This window comes from Pecten maximus, chromosome 1 (genome assembly GCF_902652985.1).
Source record: "Pecten maximus chromosome 1, xPecMax1.1, whole genome shotgun sequence".
Classification (NCBI taxonomy): Eukaryota; Metazoa; Mollusca; class Bivalvia; order Pectinida; family Pectinidae; genus Pecten; species Pecten maximus.
This window is the reverse complement of record NC_047015.1, coordinates 58,238,747-58,262,015: the sequence shown is the minus strand read 5'-3', so window position 1 is coordinate 58,262,015 and position 23,269 is coordinate 58,238,747. Positions and strand designations below refer to the sequence as shown.

The 23,269-nt window shown below is 35.7% G+C and overlaps 1 protein-coding gene across 1 annotated transcript; it reads left to right on the top strand.

Annotated features, from left to right (window-relative positions):
* Positions 1–376: 376 nt before the first annotated feature.
* LOC117339296 lies at positions 377–21,755 on the top strand. The gene is made up of 3 exons (XM_033900810.1): positions 377–492; positions 7,157–7,591; positions 20,729–21,755. The coding sequence occupies exons 2-3, from the start codon at positions 7,175–7,177 to the stop codon at positions 21,446–21,448; spliced, it is 1,137 nt and encodes a 378-aa protein (XP_033756701.1). The 5' UTR covers positions 377–492; positions 7,157–7,174; the 3' UTR covers positions 21,449–21,755.
* Positions 21,756–23,269: the final 1,514 nt, after the last annotated feature.

Here is a 23,269-nt window from a genome sequence, read left to right as displayed (position 1 = left end):
CAACGTCTGTATTATCGAAAAACGGCACGTGCTTGTAACCATTATCGAAAAACGTCACGTGCCTATAACCATTATCGAAAAATGTCACATGTCTTCGACAATTATCGAAAAACGTCTTACGAATAAGATTTGATACATACGACTGAAAAAAGATGTGTTACAACTGCCCTACTCGATTTAATTCAGTTGGATTTTGTGTTGATAACCACACATTAGTTATACATGTCATAACATGTATATCAGATTGTGCTAGCTGCACACAGTTTTCTCCGTTTAATGTCAGTTTTTAATTAAATACCAGACTGGCTAATTGCATTTTAATATCTTTTGCCGTTATTATGTTAATCTGGCTGTAATAAACCTACATTTACTATTGTTATTATTCCGCGGAATTTCTGGTTTATGGTATTGGACGACAAGCCACCGGTTTATAGCACAATGTCACACGTACTGTGTAAACGGACTGTGGGAGAGCCATACTGCTGATACCAGGTAAGCCCAGAGAAACGTTTGTAGCTGGTAAATATAATTGATTAATGAGCGGCATTGCTGCATTTCATTCTTTTATCGGTTTAACATGTATTTCATATACTAAATGTTCTTTTAATATTTAAATAGATAATTTGTTAACATCTGAACAATGCCTATTTTTTTTTTAATCATGTCAATTTTTATCTCTGGTAAAACAAAATGAATAAAAAAATATATAACTTGATCTTAAACAAAAACCGGAATAATTTCATAACATTCACATGGGTATCAATTTTATTGACGGTCTTAAATATGCTCATCATGGCAACAATGTTTATCTATGACAATACAAAAAATATATAACTCGAATTTTATTCGCGATCTTTTAATATGTTACATCGTCGACATATAGTTCAAGTTCAAGTTCTTTATTGACTTTGAGTCTTCCGACTTATCAGTATCATATACATGTACATACATTGTAATATACAAATTTTACATAACGTTGACAACATCAGACAAAACACACAAAAAACATAAATTCGCGCCAGAGACAATATACTCGGAATATAGTAAGTCTGATCGATTGAAAAACACAATAGGCTGTTGTACATAAATCACAAAGGAACTAATTAATATATATATAAGTTACGTTGTTATTACACTTCCAAAGTTTGAGGTTCTATTTGATCTTCATCAAGTGAATATATCATCAAATGTCCCCGAAGAATTGTTTTTGTACTCCTGTTCTATACTTCGTAGCTTTCGGTATGATCGGTTATCCTTATAAGGAAGTCGTTATATATATTATTGTTAAAACGGCATTACTACACTACGTATGTCCTTAAGTGATTTGATTATAGAGAGCCGTGTAAAATACAAACAAAAAAACAAAAAAAACAAGCTGTCGTCGATTGAAACTCCCAGTATAAACTACGAGATGTTCAACCTGTATTACACAACCCAGTATAAACTACGGGATATTATACCTGTATTACACAACCCAGTATAAACTACGGGATTTCTTACCTGTATAACACAACCCAGTATAAACTACGGGATATTATACCTGTATAACATAACCCAGTATAAACTACGGAATTCTTACCTGTATAACACAACCCAGTATAAACTACGGGATTTCTTACCTGTATAACACAACCCAGTATAAACTACGGGATTTCTTACCTGTATAACACAACCCAGTATAAACTACGGGATATTCTACCTGTATAACACAACCCAGTATAAACTACGGGGTTTTCTACCTGTATAACACAACCCAGTATAAACTACTGGATATTCTACCTGTATAACACAACCCAGTATAAACTACGGGATTTTCTACCTGTATTACACAACCCAGTATAAACTACGGAATTCTTACCTGTATAACACAACCCAGTATAAACTACGGGATTTTCTACTTGTATAACACAACCCAGTAAAAGCTACGGGATTTTCTACCTGTATAACACAACCTAGTAAAAGCTACGGGATGTTCTACCACAACCCAGTATAAACTATTATATTCTACCTGCAACAACCCAGTATAAATGACGTGGTTTCTTACCTGTATAACAAACCAGTAAAAGCTACGGGATTTTCTACCTGTATAACACAACCCAGTATAAACTACGGGATGTTCTACCACAACCCAGTATAAACTACGGGATGTTCTACCACAACCCAGTATAAACTACGGGATTTTCTACCTGTATAACACAACCCAGTATAAACTACGGGATGTTCTACCACAACCCAGTATAAACTACGGAATTCTTACCTGTATAACACAACCCAGTATAAACTACGGAATTCTTACCTGTATAACACAACCCAGTATAAACTACTATATTCTACCTGTATAACACAACCCAGTATAAACTACTATATTCTACCTGCATAACACAACCCAGTATAAATGACGTGGTTTCTTACCTGTATAACTTCACCCAGTATAAACTACGGGATTTTCTACCTGTATAACACAACCCAGTATAAACTACGGGATTTTCTACCTGTATAACACAACCAAGTATAAACTACGGGCTTTCTTACCTGTATAACACAACCCAGTATAAACTACGGGATTTTCTACCTGTATAACACAACCCAGTATATACACAGGATTTCCTATCCGTATAACAAAGTCAGTATAACACATGAGGTCCTAGCCGTATAACAAAGTCAGTATAACACGTGAGGTCATATCCGTATAACAAAGTCAGTATAACACATGAGGTCCTAGCCGTATAACAAAGTCAGTATAACACATGAGGTCCTAGCCGTATGACAAATCTGATATAAACACAGGATTTCCTGCCCGTATAACAAAACTCAGTATCAATACTTTGACATTTTGGTCAAGTATATAATTTACGATATCCATAAAAACCACTGTTTTCATTGAAATTACAATATAGTATTAAAAACTGAAATTTTGTTTTCCCTCGAATGTTTTGAGGGACATGCGACTTTCGTATGTTAACAATCGGTAAATACACTTCGTGATTGTTATCGGTAAAACAATATATAATGAGCTGGAGGGAACACAATCATCTATATCAACTGCGAAGACAGTGCAAAGCAATGAAAGGCTTTGTTTTTGTGTTGTTTTTATTTTGTATTCATTTTTTTTTAAAACATGAGTGTCGTTTCCCTGACTGATCCTATTCCTTGGATGTTTCGAAAAGAATCGGATAGAGGAAGTTCCTTCTTTTCTTATTTTTTCTTTTTTTTTTTAACTGACTTTGTGGCATTTCTTTCATTACACTTAAACATACCTAAATATGTCATTGCTTTTCCATTGTTAAATGTAAAAGGTCCAAAGGGCCCGCAACGCCTAGTTTTTACACTATATATCTTAAGGTGCCGAGGTTTCCCATTTTTGAGACAAATGTTTCACTCGGATTTGTGACTTCATTTCCACATCAGTAATTATTATTATGGAATGATAACTCACAAGTCATCTTGGGGAAAATTCATTGCTTGATTAAATCTTCATTTTGAAGTTTAAACTACCAAACCATTACGTCATAAATTTTGTCCGCCGTTTAAAATAATTTCAAAAATATATATTTTTTTGTATCCTCTGTCTGTAGAGACAAGTAATTTATAAAAAAAAAAAATCTTAAAAGTCGAGATAATAGTTTTCTAGCATTATGAATGTAGGTAGTGTGTAGATACAGAAACTTTCATGAAAATTAAGAGCTCGTGAATCTACGTTAACTTAGAAATAATGATGTTTTATGTGACAGGACATAATATAATATACATGCAATGGAGGTGGTTTAGCATTAGTTAAGGTTCATATAAATAGCAAATTCAGTGATATGTTACATGCATATAAATCACTATTCTGTTGAAATGCATATGGTGGATGTGAATAATATAAAACATTTATAGCATACAGGGAGACACTTCAATCATCAAAACCCCTCTTATTAGACAGTATGAGAAACTCTGAACAAGCATGAAGTACGTCTTTAGGAAAAAGATGGTTCAACCGCTGAGTCGGAGGTAAAATATGCAGATTTCTGAAAACAGCCCCAGACTCCACTGTGTAACTATTCGTCTCGGAAACATTCCTCTTAATGTGCTCAGATATCTTAATAGTATCCAATATGGGAATTTTTAGTAATAGAAATACCTCCGTATATGCCATATTTGTGCAATATAATTTACAGCCGCCATTTGCAATTCAAGATCAAAAGAGAATCGGTATTTTTATAAAGTCAAATATGGTCAAACAAACGCTCACGCTACCTGCTATAGACACTGATAAGCATAAAGGCATGGTTGTTTTGTGAGATTTGTCCGATCCACATTGGCGTTCTGTGTTCTCCTGGAACTCGCATTTTACACATGTTTTGCCGAAATTAACAGGTAGCTTAACAGAATTATGTCAAAAGCTGGACCCATGGATAGCCATGATAACAATTAGTCAATTTACTTCTGTTTAAATGCACCAGGATATTTATTTATAGGCATGTAAAATATCACTGGTTATGGTATTTGCATGAACCTTAATATTTTATTAATATATGATACGAAAAATGCCATACCTGTTAATAGACAATAATGCTACTGTGATGGAAGTATTCACATCAAAAGTTAAAGTTCTCCATTAACGCTAATTATAATTTATTTATGATAATTTGTAAATGGAATAGGAAAAGTTGTCGGTATTTTTGTGTGATTATCTGGTCTCAATCCAGTAACCTACTTGGTTGACCCTAAAGGGATACTGTGTAATACATTTCTACCATCATCTGGGTAGGTTTTGGGGTTGCCGAGGCACACAATCCTCCCAACAACGTAATGGTATACTTTGTTATTTTTTTTTTATTCCCTTCCACCCTGAAACAAAACTGTTATTTATCATATGATTAGATTTAATCTTAAATGATATACACTTTTGCTGGATGATTTAACATTAATAATTTTTTGCATTCTTCGTATGGTCAAGAACATTTCTATCTTCATTTGATATATAATCAACGTTTTATAATATTACATGTACCAAGTAAGTGTATTAGTTTATAACAAGCCAGCCTGCGTTATGGTGCCAGTTGTTTGGTTAATGGCAACATGCAGCTCAAGTTAAACACAGCTTGTAGTTGGTATGTATTTGGCCTTTTCTCTGTTTAGCGAGAGAGATGACCAAGGTAGTACAGGCAACTGGTAGGGTAGCAGAACATAGTGTGTTTGTCTGTTGGTACTGATAATAACATTCTATGATATGGTCATCTTTGTTTTGTGACGAGAACGTATTTGTATGATGAGGTCAGCGGGCTGCTACACCCATATCTTGAAATAACAATCATCAGTTATGTGTTCTGCAATGTCCCCGAGACTTGCTTGATTTGATAGGCGCCACATGTGTCGGTTTCCAGGTATTCACTGCCAAGCTCTTGTTTAGGGCCACAGGGTACATACTGTAGCATTCAGGACAGGGAATAGTAATTCGAACAAGCCATGCATGGTAAGCAACTTTTCGGAAGATCTGTTTTAGGTTTCGAAGCATCCCCTTACACGATATGTGCAACCAGGTCCAGCACAAGCCACGTTTCTGCAATGAGATAATGATTCTGCCTAAAAAAGTGAAATAAATACAGTTACACATACACGAGTTGACTGTGCCTTGTGTTGTTAGCTATGCCTAAAGTATATGATATTTCAATATTCATGGGATAATTTATTTAGTACCAGCCTTATTACACATATTAAATATAAATTGTAGACATTGGGATGGGTGCCCTTTTGGCCTTTATTCTCTAGATTAAATACATGTGCAGGCACAATGAGGAATGACACCCGGTTTAACTCGTATGTAAATACTTCTTGTTTAACTCATATTTGTTATTCAATACAATGATGCATATACATGTTAAACCGAGCACTTTGTAACATCTTCACACACTATCTATGTACTTACACACATCTATATAACACCCATCGTTCTCTTCTCATACATAGGTTCAACATGCGCACACACATACATAGGAAATTCTGTATAATGGTAATCACACACTCTAATTATGCAGTGATTATTACCGGTATATATGGTATAACAATACTCCGGGCATGCAAAGAGATCATTGTACGCAAACACCAATATATACATTATGATTACACACAATACAATAGAACATATATAATAATAATAATAATAAAGTCTTTATTTAAAAACTTGATAACAAAATGAGTCAAAGACTCGTCTCCCTTTTGGTCAAGTTCACAAAGCATAATACGTACAGTATATTACAAAATAGACATAAAAAACATGTAATATCACAGATGAGCATATAAGTAATAGCCAGAAAGAGTCTTGATAAAGTATCTATTACTGGTATAATTTAAAATGAGTCAAAAAAAAAAAATCTTTTGGCATTTTGTTTAAATGATAATAGTGACGTAGAATTCCTGACATGTTCTGGTAAAATGTTCCATGTAGATGGACCCTGGTAAGTAAAAGATCTCTTAAACATTTTTGTTTTAAAAGCAGGAATGTAAAATAAATTATTTGACGATGCTCTAGTAGACCTTGACTGGACAGCAGAGGCAAATTTAAAATTATTCAAATAATTAGGAGCCAAGCCATGTAAAACTTTATACATCAGAACTGACTGGGTGTACAAAACGCGTTATGGAGAATGGCAGCCAGTTCAACTTTTTAAACATATCACGGGATGGAGTATTAAAGAGGCAAACCTTTACTGAAATCCGGACGTCAAGGGTTTCTATGGGATATTCAACATTAGCTTAAACCCGACCTATTGTTATAGATAGTGTATAACGTTACATTTGTCAGGATTCTATTTTGTCTTAGTATGATATTTCCATGCTTCTAAACAGAAAACAATGTTATGGTTTGGACAAGTTTGCTTATGAGAACGTTCATGTAGTATACATTGTGATGAACCGTGTAATATATTACCGTGTAGTATACATTGTGATGAACCGTGTAATATATTACCGTGTAGTATACATTGTGATGAACCGTGTAATACATTACCGTGTAGTATACATTGTGATGAACCGTGTATTATATTACCGTGTAGTATACATTGTGATGAACCATGTAATATATTACCGTGTAGTATACATTGTGATGAACCGTGTATTACATTACCGTGTAGTATACATTGTGATGAACCATGTAATACATTTCTAATTTCAGCATTACAGGTTGCTCACTATGTTGGCCGGCCGTTTATCTCTGCTCGTGTCTCTATTGGGCCTTACCAATGCTATAAACTTAGTAGATTTGCTGAGTAAACTCAGGAGAGGAAGCGGCGTTGGCGGTCCGTCCACTTTATACGACGGTGGAGCCAGTGTTAACACAGTGTCCTTTGAACTTCCCGAAGGCCATGGTCAGGCGGCGTTCCAAAGCCACCTGATTCCACAAAAGCCACCTAGCAAGGCAACGAGCAATTTCCATGGATTATTAAGACAGTTTGCTGCTAGTAGCGATGTAAATACTGGACACAGTAGTAATTATCAGAATGCTGCTGCATACTCGAACCGAGGCCAGTATAACTCAGCACCACAAGTCCCGACAAGACGACAGTTCCCTTCAACACATCTTATTCCTAACAGGTCTCCCTCACAGCAGGTCTGTAGAATTCTCAAGTGTATATTTATATATTATGTGGAGCACGACATGCTGGTATAAACTTTGTGCAAATCTCACACAAGAAAAAACAGAGTGTCCACAAATTTGGTTGAATGTGACACTCATACCCTTCAGTAGAAACAAACTATTGAACATCTTACTCGTGTACTTCAGTAGAAACAAACTAATGAACATCTTACTGGTGTACTTCAGTAGAAACAAACTAATGAACATCTTACTCGTGTACTTCAGTAGAAACAAACTAATGAACATCTTACTCGTGTATTTCAGTAGAAACAAACTAATGAACATCTTACTGGTGTACTTCAGTAGAAACAAACTAATGAACATCTTACTGGTGTACTTCAGTAGAAACAAACTAATGAACATCTTACTCGTGTATTTCAGTAGAAACAAAACAATAAACATCTTACTAGTGTACTTCAGTAGAAACAAACTAATGAACATCTTACTCGTGTACTTCAGTAGAAACAAACTAATGAACATCTTACTCGTGTACTTCAGTAGATACACATAAATGAACATCTTACTCGTGTACTTCAGTAGAAACAAACTAATGAACATCTTACTGGTGTACTTCAGTAGAAACAAACTAATGAACACCTTACTCGTGTACTTCAGTAGAAACAAACTAACGAACATCTTACTCGTGTACTTCAGTAGAAACAAACTAATGAACATCTTACTGGTGTACTTCAGTAGAAACAAACTAATGAACGTCTTAGTCGTGAACGTCAGTAGAAACAAACGAATGAACATCTTACTTATGTACTTCAGTAGAAACAAACTAATGAACATCTTACTCGTGTACTTCAGTAGAAACAAACTAATGAACATCTTACTGGTGTACTTCAGTAGAAACAAACTAATGAACATCTTACTCGTGTACTTCAGTAGAAACAAACTAATGAACATCTTACTCGTGTACTTCAGTAGAAACAAACTAATGAACATCTTACTCGTGTACTTCAGTAGAAACAAAACAATGAACATCTTACTCGTGTACTTCAGTAGAAACAAACCAATGAACATCTTACTCGTGTACTTCAGTAGAAACAAACTAATGAACATCTTACTCGTGTACTTCAGTAGAAACAAACTAATGAACACCTTACTCGTGTACTTCAGCAGAAACAAACTAATGAACATCTTACTCGTGTACTTCAGTAGAACCAAACTAATGAACATCTTACTGGTGTACTTCAGTAGAAACAAACTAATGAACATCTTACTCGTGTACTTCAGTAGAAACAAACTAATGAACATCTTAATGGTGTACTTCAGTAGAAACAAACTAATGAACATCTTAATGGTGTACTTCAGTAGAAACAAACTAATGAACATCTTACTGGTGTACTTCAGTAGAAACAAACTAATGAACATCTTACTCGTGTACTTCAGTAGAAACAAACTAATGAACATCTTACTCGTGTACTTCAGTAGAAACAAACTAATGAACATCTTACTCGTGTACTTCAGTAGAAACAAACTAATGAACATCTTACTCGTGTATTTCAGTAGAAACAAACTAATGAACATCTTACTCGTGTATTTCAGTAGAAACAAAACAATAAACATCTTACTAGTGTACTTCAGTAGAAACAAACTAATGAACATCTTACTCGTGTACTTCAGTAGAAACAAACTAATGAACATCTTACTCGTGTACTTCAGTAGAAACAAACTAATGAACATCTTACTCGTGTACTTCAGTAGATACACATAAATGAACATCTTACTCGTGTACTTCAGTAGAAACAAACTAATGAACATCTTACTGGTGTACTTCAGTAGAAACAAACTAATGAACACCTTACTCGTGTACTTCAGTAGAAACAAACTAACGAACATCTTACTCGTGTACTTCAGTAGAAACAAACTAATGAACATCTTACTGGTGTACTTCAGTAGAAACAAACTAATGAACGTCTTAGTCGTGAACGTCAGTAGAAACAAACGAATGAACATCTTACTGGTGTACTTCAGTAGAAACAAACTAATGAACATCTTACTCGTGAACTTCAGTAGAAACAAACTAATGAACATCTTACTCGTGAACTTCAGTAGAAACAAACTAATGAACATCTTACTCGTGAACTTCAGTAGAAACAAACTAATGAACATCTTACTCGTGAACGTCAGTAGAAACAAACTAATGAACATCTTACTCGTGAACGTCAGTAGAAACAAACTAATGAACATCTTACTCGTGTACTTCAGTAGAAACAAACTAATAAACAGCTAAACTGTATTGAATGATGAGCAGGATGACATATCATTATAAGAGCGCTAGAGATAAGCTCTCCTATCTATAATATGTGTATGAGCTATATTTCTAATCGATCCTATACCCCTTAGACTTTGAAGGAATTGTATCTCGCCCCCGGTACAGGCAGCCATGTTTGAAATCTCCTACACGGCGATATCTCAATTATTTCTTTCTGGTCAAAACAAATAACTGAAAGTCACTTCAAATTACCTTATCCCTGAAATATCCACGCAACACATGTCAAATGTCTTATCTATTTAAAAGGTATTTCTATTTTCATTTTGACTGACGAGAAAATTTTTAGTGAATTTGATTTACTTGATATATTTTGTTGGATACGAAAACCCGCGGAAACTAAGCGAGAGTGGAGTAAGAGCTTAGTTTTCCGCACCTCTACCGTTAGCATTACAGTGTGTAATATTATTTGATAATAGCTTCGTTAGCACAACTGAGTTCAGCAGAACATTCAGAATGGTGCTTTATTGTCGTCAAGCATGACGTCATAAGAATTTCGCTGATTTATAAGGACATATATTTAAGAGTTTTCCGTCGTACAAATGAAGTAGCAAATAGATGAAAGCAGGGTTTCCGTATAATATCACATTTATTATACTTACATGTCAGAATATATCTATATTATAATTTATGTCTGTGAAATATGTGATATTCCAAGGGAAACATGTGGGTGATATTTATTGCAGTAGTTCTGTAAAATTTTAAATCATTGTCAAATCTTGTCAAACAGGTATTATATTAATGAAATTATGAAAATTAAAAAATATAAATGTGTCAACCTCTGGCATAAATTATTCAAATTACTGCATATTATGATTAACAAGGCATCATGGAACAGACCGGAAGTTATCATTGTAGTATGTATAGTAAGTTATCATTATACAGTGTGTATACTTAGTTATCATTATACAGTGTATAGTAAGTTATCATTATACAGTGTGTATAGTAAGTTATCATTGTACAGTGTGTATAGTAAGTTATCATTGTACAGTGTGTATAGTAAGTTATCATTGTACAATGTGTATAGTAAGTTATCATTGTACAGTGTATAGTAAGTTGTCATTGTACAGTGTGTATAGTAAGTTATCGTTGTACAGTGTGTATAGTAAGTTATCATTGTACAGTGTGTATAGTAAGTTATCATTGTACAGTGTGTATAGTAAGTTATCGCTGTAGTGTGTATAGTAAGTTATCATTATACAGTGTGTATAGTAAGTTATCGTTGTACAGTGTGTATAGTAAGTTATCATTATACAGTGTGTATAGTAAGTTATCAGTGTACAGTGTGTATAGTAAGTTATCTTTGTACAGTGTGTATAGTAAGTTATCATTATACAGTGTGTATAGTAAGTTATCGTTGTACAGTGTGTATAGTAAGTTATCATTATACAGTGTGTATAGTAAGTTATCGTTGTACAGTGTGTATAGTAAGTTATCATTATACAATGTGTATAGTAAGTTATCATTGTACAGTGTGTATAGTAAGTTATCATTGTACAATGTGTATAGTTAGTTATCATTATACAGTGTGTATAGTAAGTTATCATTATACAGTGTGTATAGTAAGTTATCATTATACAGTGTATAGTAAGTTATCATTGTACAGTGTGTATAGCAAGTTATCATTGTACAGTGTGTATAGTAAGTTATCATTATACAGTGTGTATAGTAAGTTATCATTGTACAGTGTGTATAGTAAGTTATCGTTGTACAGTGTGTATAGTAAGTTATCGTTGTACAGTGTGTACAGTAAGTGATCATTGTACAGTGTGTATAGTAAGTTATCGTTGTACAGTGTGTATAGTAAGTTATCAGTGTACAGTGTGTATAGTAAGTTATCGTTGTACAGTGTGTATAGTAAGTTATCATTGTACAGTGTGTATAGTAAGTTATCATTGTACAGTGTGTATAGTAAGTTATCGTTGTACAGTGTGTATAGTAAGTTATCATTGTACAGTGTGTATAGTAAGTTATCATTATACAGTGAGTATAGTAAGTTATCATTATACAGTGTATAGTAAGTTATCATTGTACAGTGTGTATAGTAAGTTATCGTTGTACAGTGTGTATAGTAAGTTATCATTGTACAGTGTGTATAGTAAGTTATCATTATACAGTGAGTATAGTAAGTTATCAGTGTACAGTGTGTATAGTAAGTTATCGTTGTACAGTCTGTATAGTAAGTTATCATTATACAGTGTGTATAGTAAGTTATCGTTGTACAGTGTGTATAGTAAGTTATCATTATACTGTGTGTATAGTAAGTTATCATTATACAGTGTGTATAGTAAGTTATCATTGTACAGTGTGTATAGTAAGTTATCGTTGTACAGTGTGTATAGTAAGTTATCGTTGTACAGTGTGTATAGTAAGTTATCATTATACAGTGTGTATAGTAAGTTATCATTGTACAGTGTGTATAGTAAGTTATCATTATACAGTGTATAGTAAGTTATCGTTGTACAGTGCGTATAGTAAGTTATCGTTGTACAGTGTGTATAGTAAGTTATCATTATACAGTGTGTATAGTAAGTTATCGTTGTACAGTGTGTATAGTAAGTTATCATTGTACAGTGTGTATAGTAAGTTATCGTTGAACAGTGTGTATAGTAAGTTATCAGTGTACAGTGTGTATAGTAAGTTATCATTGTACAGTGTGTATAGAAAGTTATCATTGTACAGTGTGTATAGTAAGTTATCATTGTTCAGTGTGTATAGTAAGTTATCATTGTACAGTGTGTATACTAAGTTATCATTGTACAGTGTGTATAGTAAGTTATCATTGTACAATGTGTATAGTAAGTTATCATTGTACAGTGTGTATAGTAAGTTATCATTATACAGTGTGTATAGCAAGTTATCAGTGAACAGAGTGTATAGCAAGTTATCATTGTACAGTGTGTATAGTAGGTTATCGTTGTACAGTATGTATAGTAAGTTATCATTGTACAGAGTGTATAGTAAGTTATCATTATACAGTGTGTATAGTAAGTTATCATTGTACAGTGTGTATAGTAAGTTATCATTATACAGTGTGTATAGTAAGTTATCATTGTACAGTGTGTATAGTAAGTTATCATTATAAAGTGTATAGTAAGTTATCGTTGTACAGTGTGTATAGTAAGTTATCATTATACAGTGTGTATAGTAAGTTATCGTTGTACAGTGTGTATAGTAAGTTATCATTGTACAGTGTGTATAGTAAGTTATCGTTGTACAGTGTGTATAGTAAGTTATCATTGTACAGTGTGTATAGTAAGTTATCATTGTACAATGTGTATAGTAAGTTATCATTGTACAGTGTGTATAGTAAGTTATCATTGTACAATGTGTATAGTAAGTTTTCATTGTACAGTGTGTATAGTAAGTTATCATTATACAGTGTGTATAGTAAGTTATCGCTGTAGTGTGTATAGTAAGTTATCGTTGTACAGTGTGTATAGTAAGTTATCATTGTACAGTGTGTATAGTAAGTTATCATTATACAGTGTGTATAGTAAGTTATCGCTGTAGTGTGTATAGTAAGTTATCGTTGTACAGTGTGTATAGTAAGTTATCATTGTACAGTGTGTATAGTAAGTTATCATTGTACAGTGTGTATAGTTAGTTATCATTGTACAGTGTGTATAGTAAGTTATCATTGTACAGTGTGTATAGCAAGTTATCATTGTACAGTGTGTATAGTAAGTTATCATTGTACAGTGTGTATAGTAAGTTATCTTTGTACAGTGTGTATAGTAAGTTATCATTATACAGTGTGTATAGTAAGTTATCATTGTACAGTGTGTATAGTAAGTTATCATTGTACAGTGTGTATAGTAAGTTATCTTTGTACTTTCTGCGCTGAAGACACATCAAATCTCAAGGGACACTTGGAACGGACCTGGTAGTGCTGATCTGGTGAAAGTTACAGCATTACAGTTAAAAAGGAAATGATATGTGTCTTCGATAGGGAAATCGTAATAACAATGTTTATCAATAACAAGTAATGTACTGGCATGGTTTCTTCATCGTGTATGTAACATATCATTTTTCTTGCTCCGTAGAAATCCGAGTTTGGTACCTTGGGTAAGTCTCTGTTATGAATGACATTTTTGAAAGCAAAAACAAAAAAAAATGATACACGTTGCCTGATATCTATTCCGCTTTCTTATTCTAAAGGGAGAGATGGATAGGTTAGATAATTCAAGTCGGTTGTTCGGCAGGTGATACATGTAATTTTCTGCATTGAGATTGTGTTGAGAATTATTAGCAACAAGAGGAGTGATAAGGGTGTTGAGATGGAAGTAATATGATTGTGTACATACCCTGACTTCTGTATCTGTATATTTACGAGGTAGTGTCATTGTGGACACATAATGCATCGGTGGGAGACGTACATGACGGGAGACGTACATGACACTCAGGATTGCTGGAGTCCAGCAATGATTGAGGCCTTGAAAGTCTCGGTAGTGGTGTTTCTGACGGTCTTCTCGTTAAACAGATTCCCGGCGATTATGGTGTTTGGAAAGAGAGAGTTCTTATGTCCTTTCGTTTTTGCATATGGAACCTTGAATCTCCTATTGTGGTTGCATGAAGGTTTTTCGATGGTATCATTATTGAAATCCCTCGGGCGTATTTTTGTCACTCTCTTTCTGATGTTAAGCTCTGCGATAATAATGTGCCCTCAACCACTTAGAAAAATGTGTTAAGACGAAGCATTTGCCTGCGCCCTGAAAGTCGAGTCAGGCCCAGGTCCCTTAAAATATTTGTCACGCAGCCCACTTCTTCTCTGGTATTGTAATCATCGGCTAAGAAGAATGCAGCCTTACGCTGTACTCTTTCCAGGCTAGATATATTGTATTGACAGTATGGATCCCATACCACGCATTCATTTTCCAAACTTGACCTAACAAAGCAGAGGTAGGCTGACCATCGGCAGTTCCATGGACAGTGTTTTAGGTTGAGGATAATGGAACCAAGGGAATGGTTGGCCTTTTTAACAGTTTTCGAAATGTACGAGGTCCACCTAAGTTGTTCATGAATGAAACTTCAAGGTAGGGACTTTCACTGGTTTACTTCAGTATATGACCACCGAGAAATTAGAAGTGTGGCTTCTTGCTGTCAATACGAAGGACTGTACATTTCTTGAACTTGATGTCCCAGCCACTTGTTCAACATTTAAGGATGTTGAGGTCTTGCTGGAGCTGGCACGTATTTTTGATATTTTCTGATATAATCCCTCGGTAGATAAGGCAGTCACCATCAAAAAGATGGATTTGTGACTTAACTGCATCAGGTAAATCATTGATATAACAGAGAAGCAAAAAGGTTCCGAGGTTGGTCCCCTGGGGTACTCCAGACATAACTGGTGAAAGGGAGGATTGTTCTCCATCGATGTTTGTTGCTTTGTTTGTTTGAATTTTACGGCCCATCGTCAACTAGGGTCATTTAGGGCCAAACAATAATATCGTTTTTATTGTTTATGTTATAATCAGATAAAAATGATCATTTTTAAAAACATTCGTATTGTATATTTAGATCATTATGATAAAAAAAAGGTTGCTTAAAAATGGTAAATATATATATATACGAATAGATTAGGTGAACTTTGTCATATATATAGAACGTCAAAGGAAGTAAGGTAAAAGACATCAAAGTCTATAGAATAGATCGATTTCTTTCAAGTAGCTAAATATTGTTTTCGAATCCACGGAACTGAAAAGGGTTTTCGAATATGCTTCAAATCGGAACATTCTATTAAAAAATGCTCCACTGTGAATTGAGCATCACATGCATGGCATATTGGCGGATCTTCCTGTTTTAAAAGGAACGAATGAGTGGGAGTTCTCCATTGACGATTACCTTCACGTCTCTATTCCGGCGGATGGAGCTGAGCCAATTGTGGATAGCACCGTTAATACCATAGCTTTGTATAATAGTTTGTTATGGGACACAATGTCAAACGCTTTGGAAAAATTTAATAATACGATGTCAGAGTTCCGTTTCATGGGTTCGTAAAAGATCATGTTTGGTCGTAATAAGCTGTGATTCATAAGAAAACCTAGCTCTGAAGCCATTATTAAGGTTGGTCGGAATGGAGTTTCGGTCCAGATAGTCTGAAAGATGTTTATAGAGAGTTTCGGTCCAGATAGTCTGAAAGATGTTTATAGAGAGTTTCGGTCCAGATAGTCTGAAAGATGTTTATAGATAAGTGTTCAGTTATTTTTCATGGCACACAGGTCAGAGACACCGGACGGCAATTCTCGGCCATATGGAAATTCCTTTTTCTTTGAAGACAGCAATGACGTTAGCATTAGTCACGTCCTGTGCTAGTGATCCAGTATTATTGGAATGTTGGTACATACCAGCAAGACCTAGGGCTAATTCATTTGCAAAAAAAACTCTCAAAATCTGGTTTGGAATACCATATTGATCGCCTTGTGTGTTTGAACTCTAGAAAGAAGTTTGGCAACACTTGATGTTGTGATGGTGAGTGGTTGTAATGTATGTTTGACTCTGGTTGACCTACTAGGTGGTTGTGAGGTGTCCTTACTAAACACACAGCGCCAAGTGATAAACGTGCCTTCTCTCCACTACTGTCTGAGTGGTGAAACATATTTCCACGTCTTATATTTTACAAGACGCAAGAATGGTTTGGTGTTACAAACATCTTAACTGTATTGCATGATGGTCTTTCTCTATGATGTTGTTGATATAACAAACCTCTGCCTTCTAAACTCTGTCTTACATTTACATTGGAATGCCTTACATTCCTCCCAGGTGCCTGAAGCTTTGAACGTGTTTATAGTCTGGTTTTTCCTCCTGATCATTCTATGGAGGTGGTTATTTAACCAAGGGACAGACTGTCTCCCTTTCACCATCTTACATGGTATAGTCTTATCAGTGTCGACCTTGAGTTGATCTTTGAACATTGTCCATATCTCTACCTGGAGTAGCTGTGTGAGTTTCTGTGATATACCATCCCAGTTAACTTTCGAGAATAAGTAGCACTTTCGTGGTTTCCTAATCATGACACGAGTGAGAATATCAAAGTTTGATACTACCGTAGCATGATCACTGATTCCTGAGATGCTAGATGATGGTTTAACCAGAGATGTGTTGATCTAGGATGGTATCTTGTCTAGTGGCCTCACGATGTACCATGGTTAACCCGTTTTCTGCTGAGAAGTCAACGATTGATTGTTTGACCTCTCGAGCTCCTTGCTTTACACCAAGTGCATTCCAGCTTACATCTGGACAATTAAAATCCACTGCCTTTATGAAGTGTCGGGTAGGAGAAGTGTCTAGCAATGTATGCATAGAGGTGGTCAGGTCGTTAAGGGTCAGATGTATTGGAGAATAATGTTGAATTTCAAACACGAAAAAATATCTAAAAATTTGCAAAAAAATGGTCATGTAATATACCAAGATGTTTGTTTGAACATGTGCTTTCTTCTATAGAGTTAATATACTTTGTGGTAAGATGTAGCATGAGATAATTCTAAGTCACACAAATAATCAAACCTAAAAAATAGCCAAGCTGTTAATGCAAACAAGTTTTCATATCACAGGGAAGGAGCGTTTGTTTGACCGGATTTGACTTTACATACGTATAAACACTTATTTTGTTTTGACCTTGAAATGCAAATGGCGGCTGTGAATAATATTACACAAATATGGCATGAAGGGAGGCATTTCAATCAATACAAATGCGCCTATATCATACTTTAAAGACATCTGATCATATTAAGGAAGACCTTCATAAGACAAATTGTTAAACTGGTGAGTTTAGGGCCTTTTTCAAAAATATGTATCTTTATACAAAACTGAACGATTTAACACTTTTTCCTAAAAGCAGTCTTCTTACGATGTCTAGAGTTCTTTTTGATGTCTAATAAGAGCATTTTGGTGTTTAAAATACCTCCTTATATGCCAAAATTGTGTTATATTATTCACAACCGTTATTTGCATTTCAAGGTCAAAATATAATCAGTGTTTATACATATTATAAAGTCAAATCTGGCAGAAAAAACAATGCTCCCACTGTGTGCTTTAGACGCTTGTGAATGAAACGACATGACTACTTAGTGCAATGTATGCGATACAAATGAGCTAATTATATGTCCCCCTGAAAAATGCATTTTCGCAGGTTTTGTTGAAGAGGTACAGGTCTTTTTGTTGCGAAGTTCTATTTTAGGACCACATTATTTCACAGTCGGTCACGAGTTAAGGTTGAGTCTGTGATAAGCCCTTTTCTTACAGCTGTAAACACTCCCCCGCTCATACCAGGTGTACAGACACTTTGATGGACAATGAAGTTATATGGGAGTATTTCACTGTCTGTGATGGTGGTGACAGCTTGCTAACAAGCTGGTTTTATTCTCTTTAACCATGATTCCGTACCACAAATGATACCAAGCTTACCACGATTTAGGAATGCCCTTAATTCAGACTGGTTTGTGCTTACTACAACAGTTGTCAGTTAGAAGTCGTAGATTTCCAAAGAAGCAATAGATGTGTTACTGTAGCCTGAACTATTTTCAGCTCTGGGTGACCTCCTATGTGAAATGTATGTGCACCAGTTTTCTGTTTAGAACTACTTTTATGTAGAGGACTGAAGTTCATTGTTGAAACAAACTTATTTTAGTCAGTAATATGGGATTTGCCAACCGGAATTGTCACTAATATCCGCTGTTTCGGCCGAGATTTGCGGGACGAAATGAACCAACAAAAATACATCACATGGATTCAACTCGCGATGTTATTTTGTTAAACCTTTTAGTTATAGTATGTGTTTATTTATTTACTTCAACCACCTAAGATGTTTTCTAATTAATTATAATAGGCCCTCAGCAAATTAATTATCGGCCGAGGGGGGTCGTTTTCACAACATAACGATATTTATTGTTGTTTATACCTACTATATTTGTACATGTGTAACTGGTCCATGTTCTATGTCTATATGTGATCGTATGTTATTTACCTGTGGTGTCTTGATAAAGGGGCAGATTGCCTCGAAAATTCGACAATTCACTTGCCAGTACTGTCGTTATTACTACTTGACAATTATCTATTTCTAGTAATACGCATCCAACATTTGTTTGTTAGGATCCAGTACCTATATTGGTTTATACTGTTGTTATTACTAACTAGACCCTATACAATACTATGTTAGGATCCAGTACCTATATTGGACCATACCGTCGTTATTACTTACTAGACCCTATACAACACTATGTTAGGATCCAGTACCTATATTGGACCATACCGTCGTTATTACTTACTAGACCCTATACAATACTATGTTAGGATCCAGTACCTATATTGGACCATACCGTCGTTATTACTTACTAGACCCTATACAACACTATGTTAGGATCCAGTACCTATATGACCATACCGTCGTTATTACTTACTAGACCCTATACAACACTATGTTGGGATCCAGTACCTATATTGGACCATACCGTCGTTATTACTTATTAGACCCTATACAACACTATGTTAGGATCCAGTACCTATATTGGACCATAGCGCCATTATTACTTACTAGACCCTATACAACACTATGTTAGGATCCAGTACCTATATTGGGTTATACCGTCGTTATTACTTACTAAACCCTATACAATACTATGTTAGGATCCAGTACCTATATTGGACCATACCGTCGTTATTACTTACTAGACCCTATACAATACTATGTTAGGATCCAGTACCTATATTGGATTATACCGTCGTTATTACTTACTAGACCCTATACAACACTATGTTAGGATCCAGTACCTATATTGGATTATACCGTCGTTATTACTTACTAGACCCTATACAACACTATGTTAGGATCCAGTACCTATATTGGATTATACCGTCGTTATTACTTACTAGACCCTATACAACACTATGTTAGGATCCAGTACCTATATAGGACCATACCGTCGTTATTACTTACTAGACCCTATACAATGCTATGTTATGATTCAGTACCTATATTGGACCATACCGTCGTTATTACTTACTAGACCCTATACAACACTATGTTAGGATCCAGTACCTATATTGGACCATACCGTCGTTATTACTTACTAGACTCTATACAATACTATGTTAGGATCCAGTACCTATATTGGATCATACCGTCGTTATTACTTATTAGACCCTATATATACAGTACAGTACGACAGGGATTTCTAATCTTTACCTTCACAGCCATCTGGCAATACAGAGTCAAGACAATGTTTGTCACACCAGGACCTGCAATACTCTTACACGTATAATGTATAGTTTACATGTTTTGTTTTCTTGTTTGTTGTTTTTAAACAAACATTATCATGATATCACTGTTGCCAATAAACAGCTAAGGATATCAAATCAGGTATATTAATAGGTTGGGAACACCCTCGGAAAGTCAAGACTCCGAAGTTTGCGAGGGCGTTCACAACCACAAGGACATGATCTAGTCTGTGTATTTGGACCTATCCAATTGTGCAGCATATTTTCAGACACATTAATCATCTTTATCGAATGTAATCTAGCCCCACCCCACCCCAACCCCCTAAAAAAATAAAATGAATAAATGAAATATATTTATATACATAAACATAGACTGTAACAAACTCTCAATAAATACAATCTAACGAACCTTTAATTGTTAAATACAATTGAACCTCTTTGAAAAAAACTAAATGTTTCAAGTATTCGAGGTTGCCGAGTATTTCATATAGAATGTTACCTTGGCTATTTTTTTTTTACTTCGAGTTAAGAAGTCAAGAGTTAAAGGAGATCGAGGTATCGAAGTTTGAGTTTAGTACTATGTATTTATACTAACTCTATTGCTTTACGATTCGCAGGAGCACAGAGCAGCATGGAACATACCCAATCAGAATAGTGCGGGCGGACAACAATATCACCAGGGCTACACACAAAGGCCTGTCCCAGCAAGCATTAGTAGGATTCAGATTCCTCAGCAGACCACTGGTTTTATGCAGGGACAATTACCTAGGTCCAGCAGAGTACAGGTCCCGAGACAAAATGGATTCACGCGGACACAAACACCGGTATCAAATTATGGCACAGGGCAGGCTTCAAGGAAAATGGAATTCACACGGGAATTAGGTCCTGTTCCAAACCATAGCAGGACTAAGATCCAGAGGACTACTGGATTCGCGCGGGAAACATTACCCATGGCTGGCCGTGGTAGAGCTCAGGTCTCTCAGAGAACGGGATTCACGCGAACACAAATGCCAACTTCTACTAACCAAGCAGGGTCGCAACAAATATCGCGTAATAACCGATTCATTCCGAAACACTTCCCTCAATCGAGCCAAGTAGGGGCACAGGAAATCTCACGGAATAATGCTTTTGCTCAGAAACAAGCATCTAGCAAAGTAAGAGCGCCGACAGCCTCCCGGAATAGCGGTTTCGCTCAAAAACATACACAAACAAATAATCACGCTGCAGTACGACAGTTTGCACAAATGACTAAAGCGTCGCCAGGGAGCGCCTTCGGCCAGCAACCAAGTAAACCTAGATACCGTACGCCCCACAACGTCCGATCTAGGCGGTTTTAAAGGCCAACATAGTTTACTCGTGGTTGCTTCAGGATCACATCCAACGTTCAATAAACAGGTTATAACAGCTTCAGGTGCCGCGGTGGCTTCGACAAAGAAAACATTTTAACATGCATCAAAATAACGTCATTGTTGATAAACATTCTGAAGGAGAGTTGTATTCGTAACCAGAGAGATATGTCCAAGTTGTATTCGTAACCAGAGAGATATGTCCAAGTTGTATTCGTAACCAGAGAGATATGTCCAGCTAGCTGGCCTTGAGGTCGTGTGAACATACTGAAACACCAATAAAATATATTAACAGGTCTCTGTGACATTTTTTTAATTTAAAATGCGGACATGGTCCTGTGTTATATAAAATTTATAAAGACCCAAGTGAAATATTTAAGGGGAAAAAAAACAACAACAGACAAAAAAAAAGAAAAAAAAAACACAAACAAAAATAGGAAAAATAAAAATCATCCGAGGGAAGGGCAGATGATACCGATATTTAAAAGAAACCGTAACAAATCGGTATTCCGTGCTGTTTCCTGACTCAAAATGAAAAGGAAGATCCCACTATTCACATCGACCACACCCACTATATACATCGACCACACCCACTATTAACATCGACCACACCAACTATTCACATCGACCACACCCACTATTCACATCGACCACATCAACTATTCACATCGACCACACCCATTATTCACATCGACCACCTCAACTATTCACATCGACCACACCCACTATATACATCGACCGCACCCAGTATTCACATCGACCACACCCACTATTTACATCGACCACACCAACTATTCACATCGACCACACCCACTATTAACATCGACCACACCCACTGTTTGCCTCGACCACACCCACTATATACATCGACCACACCCACTATATACATCGACCACACCCACTATTTACATCGACCACACCCACTTTTCACATCGACCACACCCACTATTAACATCGGCCACACCCACTGTTTGCCTCGACCACACCCACTATATACATCGACCACACCCACTATATACATCGACCACACCCACTATATACATCGACCACACCCACTATATACATCGACCACACCCACTATATACATCGACCACACCAACTATATACATCGACCACACCCACTATTTACATCGACCACACCCACTATATACATCGACCACACCAACTATATACATCGACCACACCCACTATTCACATCGACCACACCCACTATTCACATCGACCACACCCACTTTTCAAATCTAAGTCAAATCCGGGCTAGGTCACATTCTTGCCAAATTGGGTAGTGACAACGGGACCGCTTTGTATATCAATATGCATTGATTACGTCATATTTTATTGAATAGTCTCTATATTCAAAATGTACATCCAGTGTTGGAGAAATCCATGGCGTGAGAACGAACTAAATCTGTCTAATAGGAGAAGTTCAGGTAAATCGTTTAAAATCCCTACAAGTCCTGCGGTAAATAATTTAAATTCTCCGTTTATACAACGTTTGATTTTCTTTGTCCAATTATGCTCTAGACCAAATTTCATCAAAATCCATTCGGGCGTTTAGGACAAGAAGGGATTTAAAGGATTTACCTAAATTTCAAGTTCAAATTATTAGGTGATCTCAGGTTGTGTTAATGGAGGGGGTGGCTTCCCTGAGGCAGAAGGGTAGGGCCCAAAAGGGAAATTAGAGGTAAATAAGTTAAATCCCTACTAGTCTTGAACAACTGAGATAATTTTGATGAAATTAGGTCCCGAGCAGTATTGGACGAATGAGATCTCATGTTGTATAAATGAAGGATGTGGCACACTTGGGAGAAA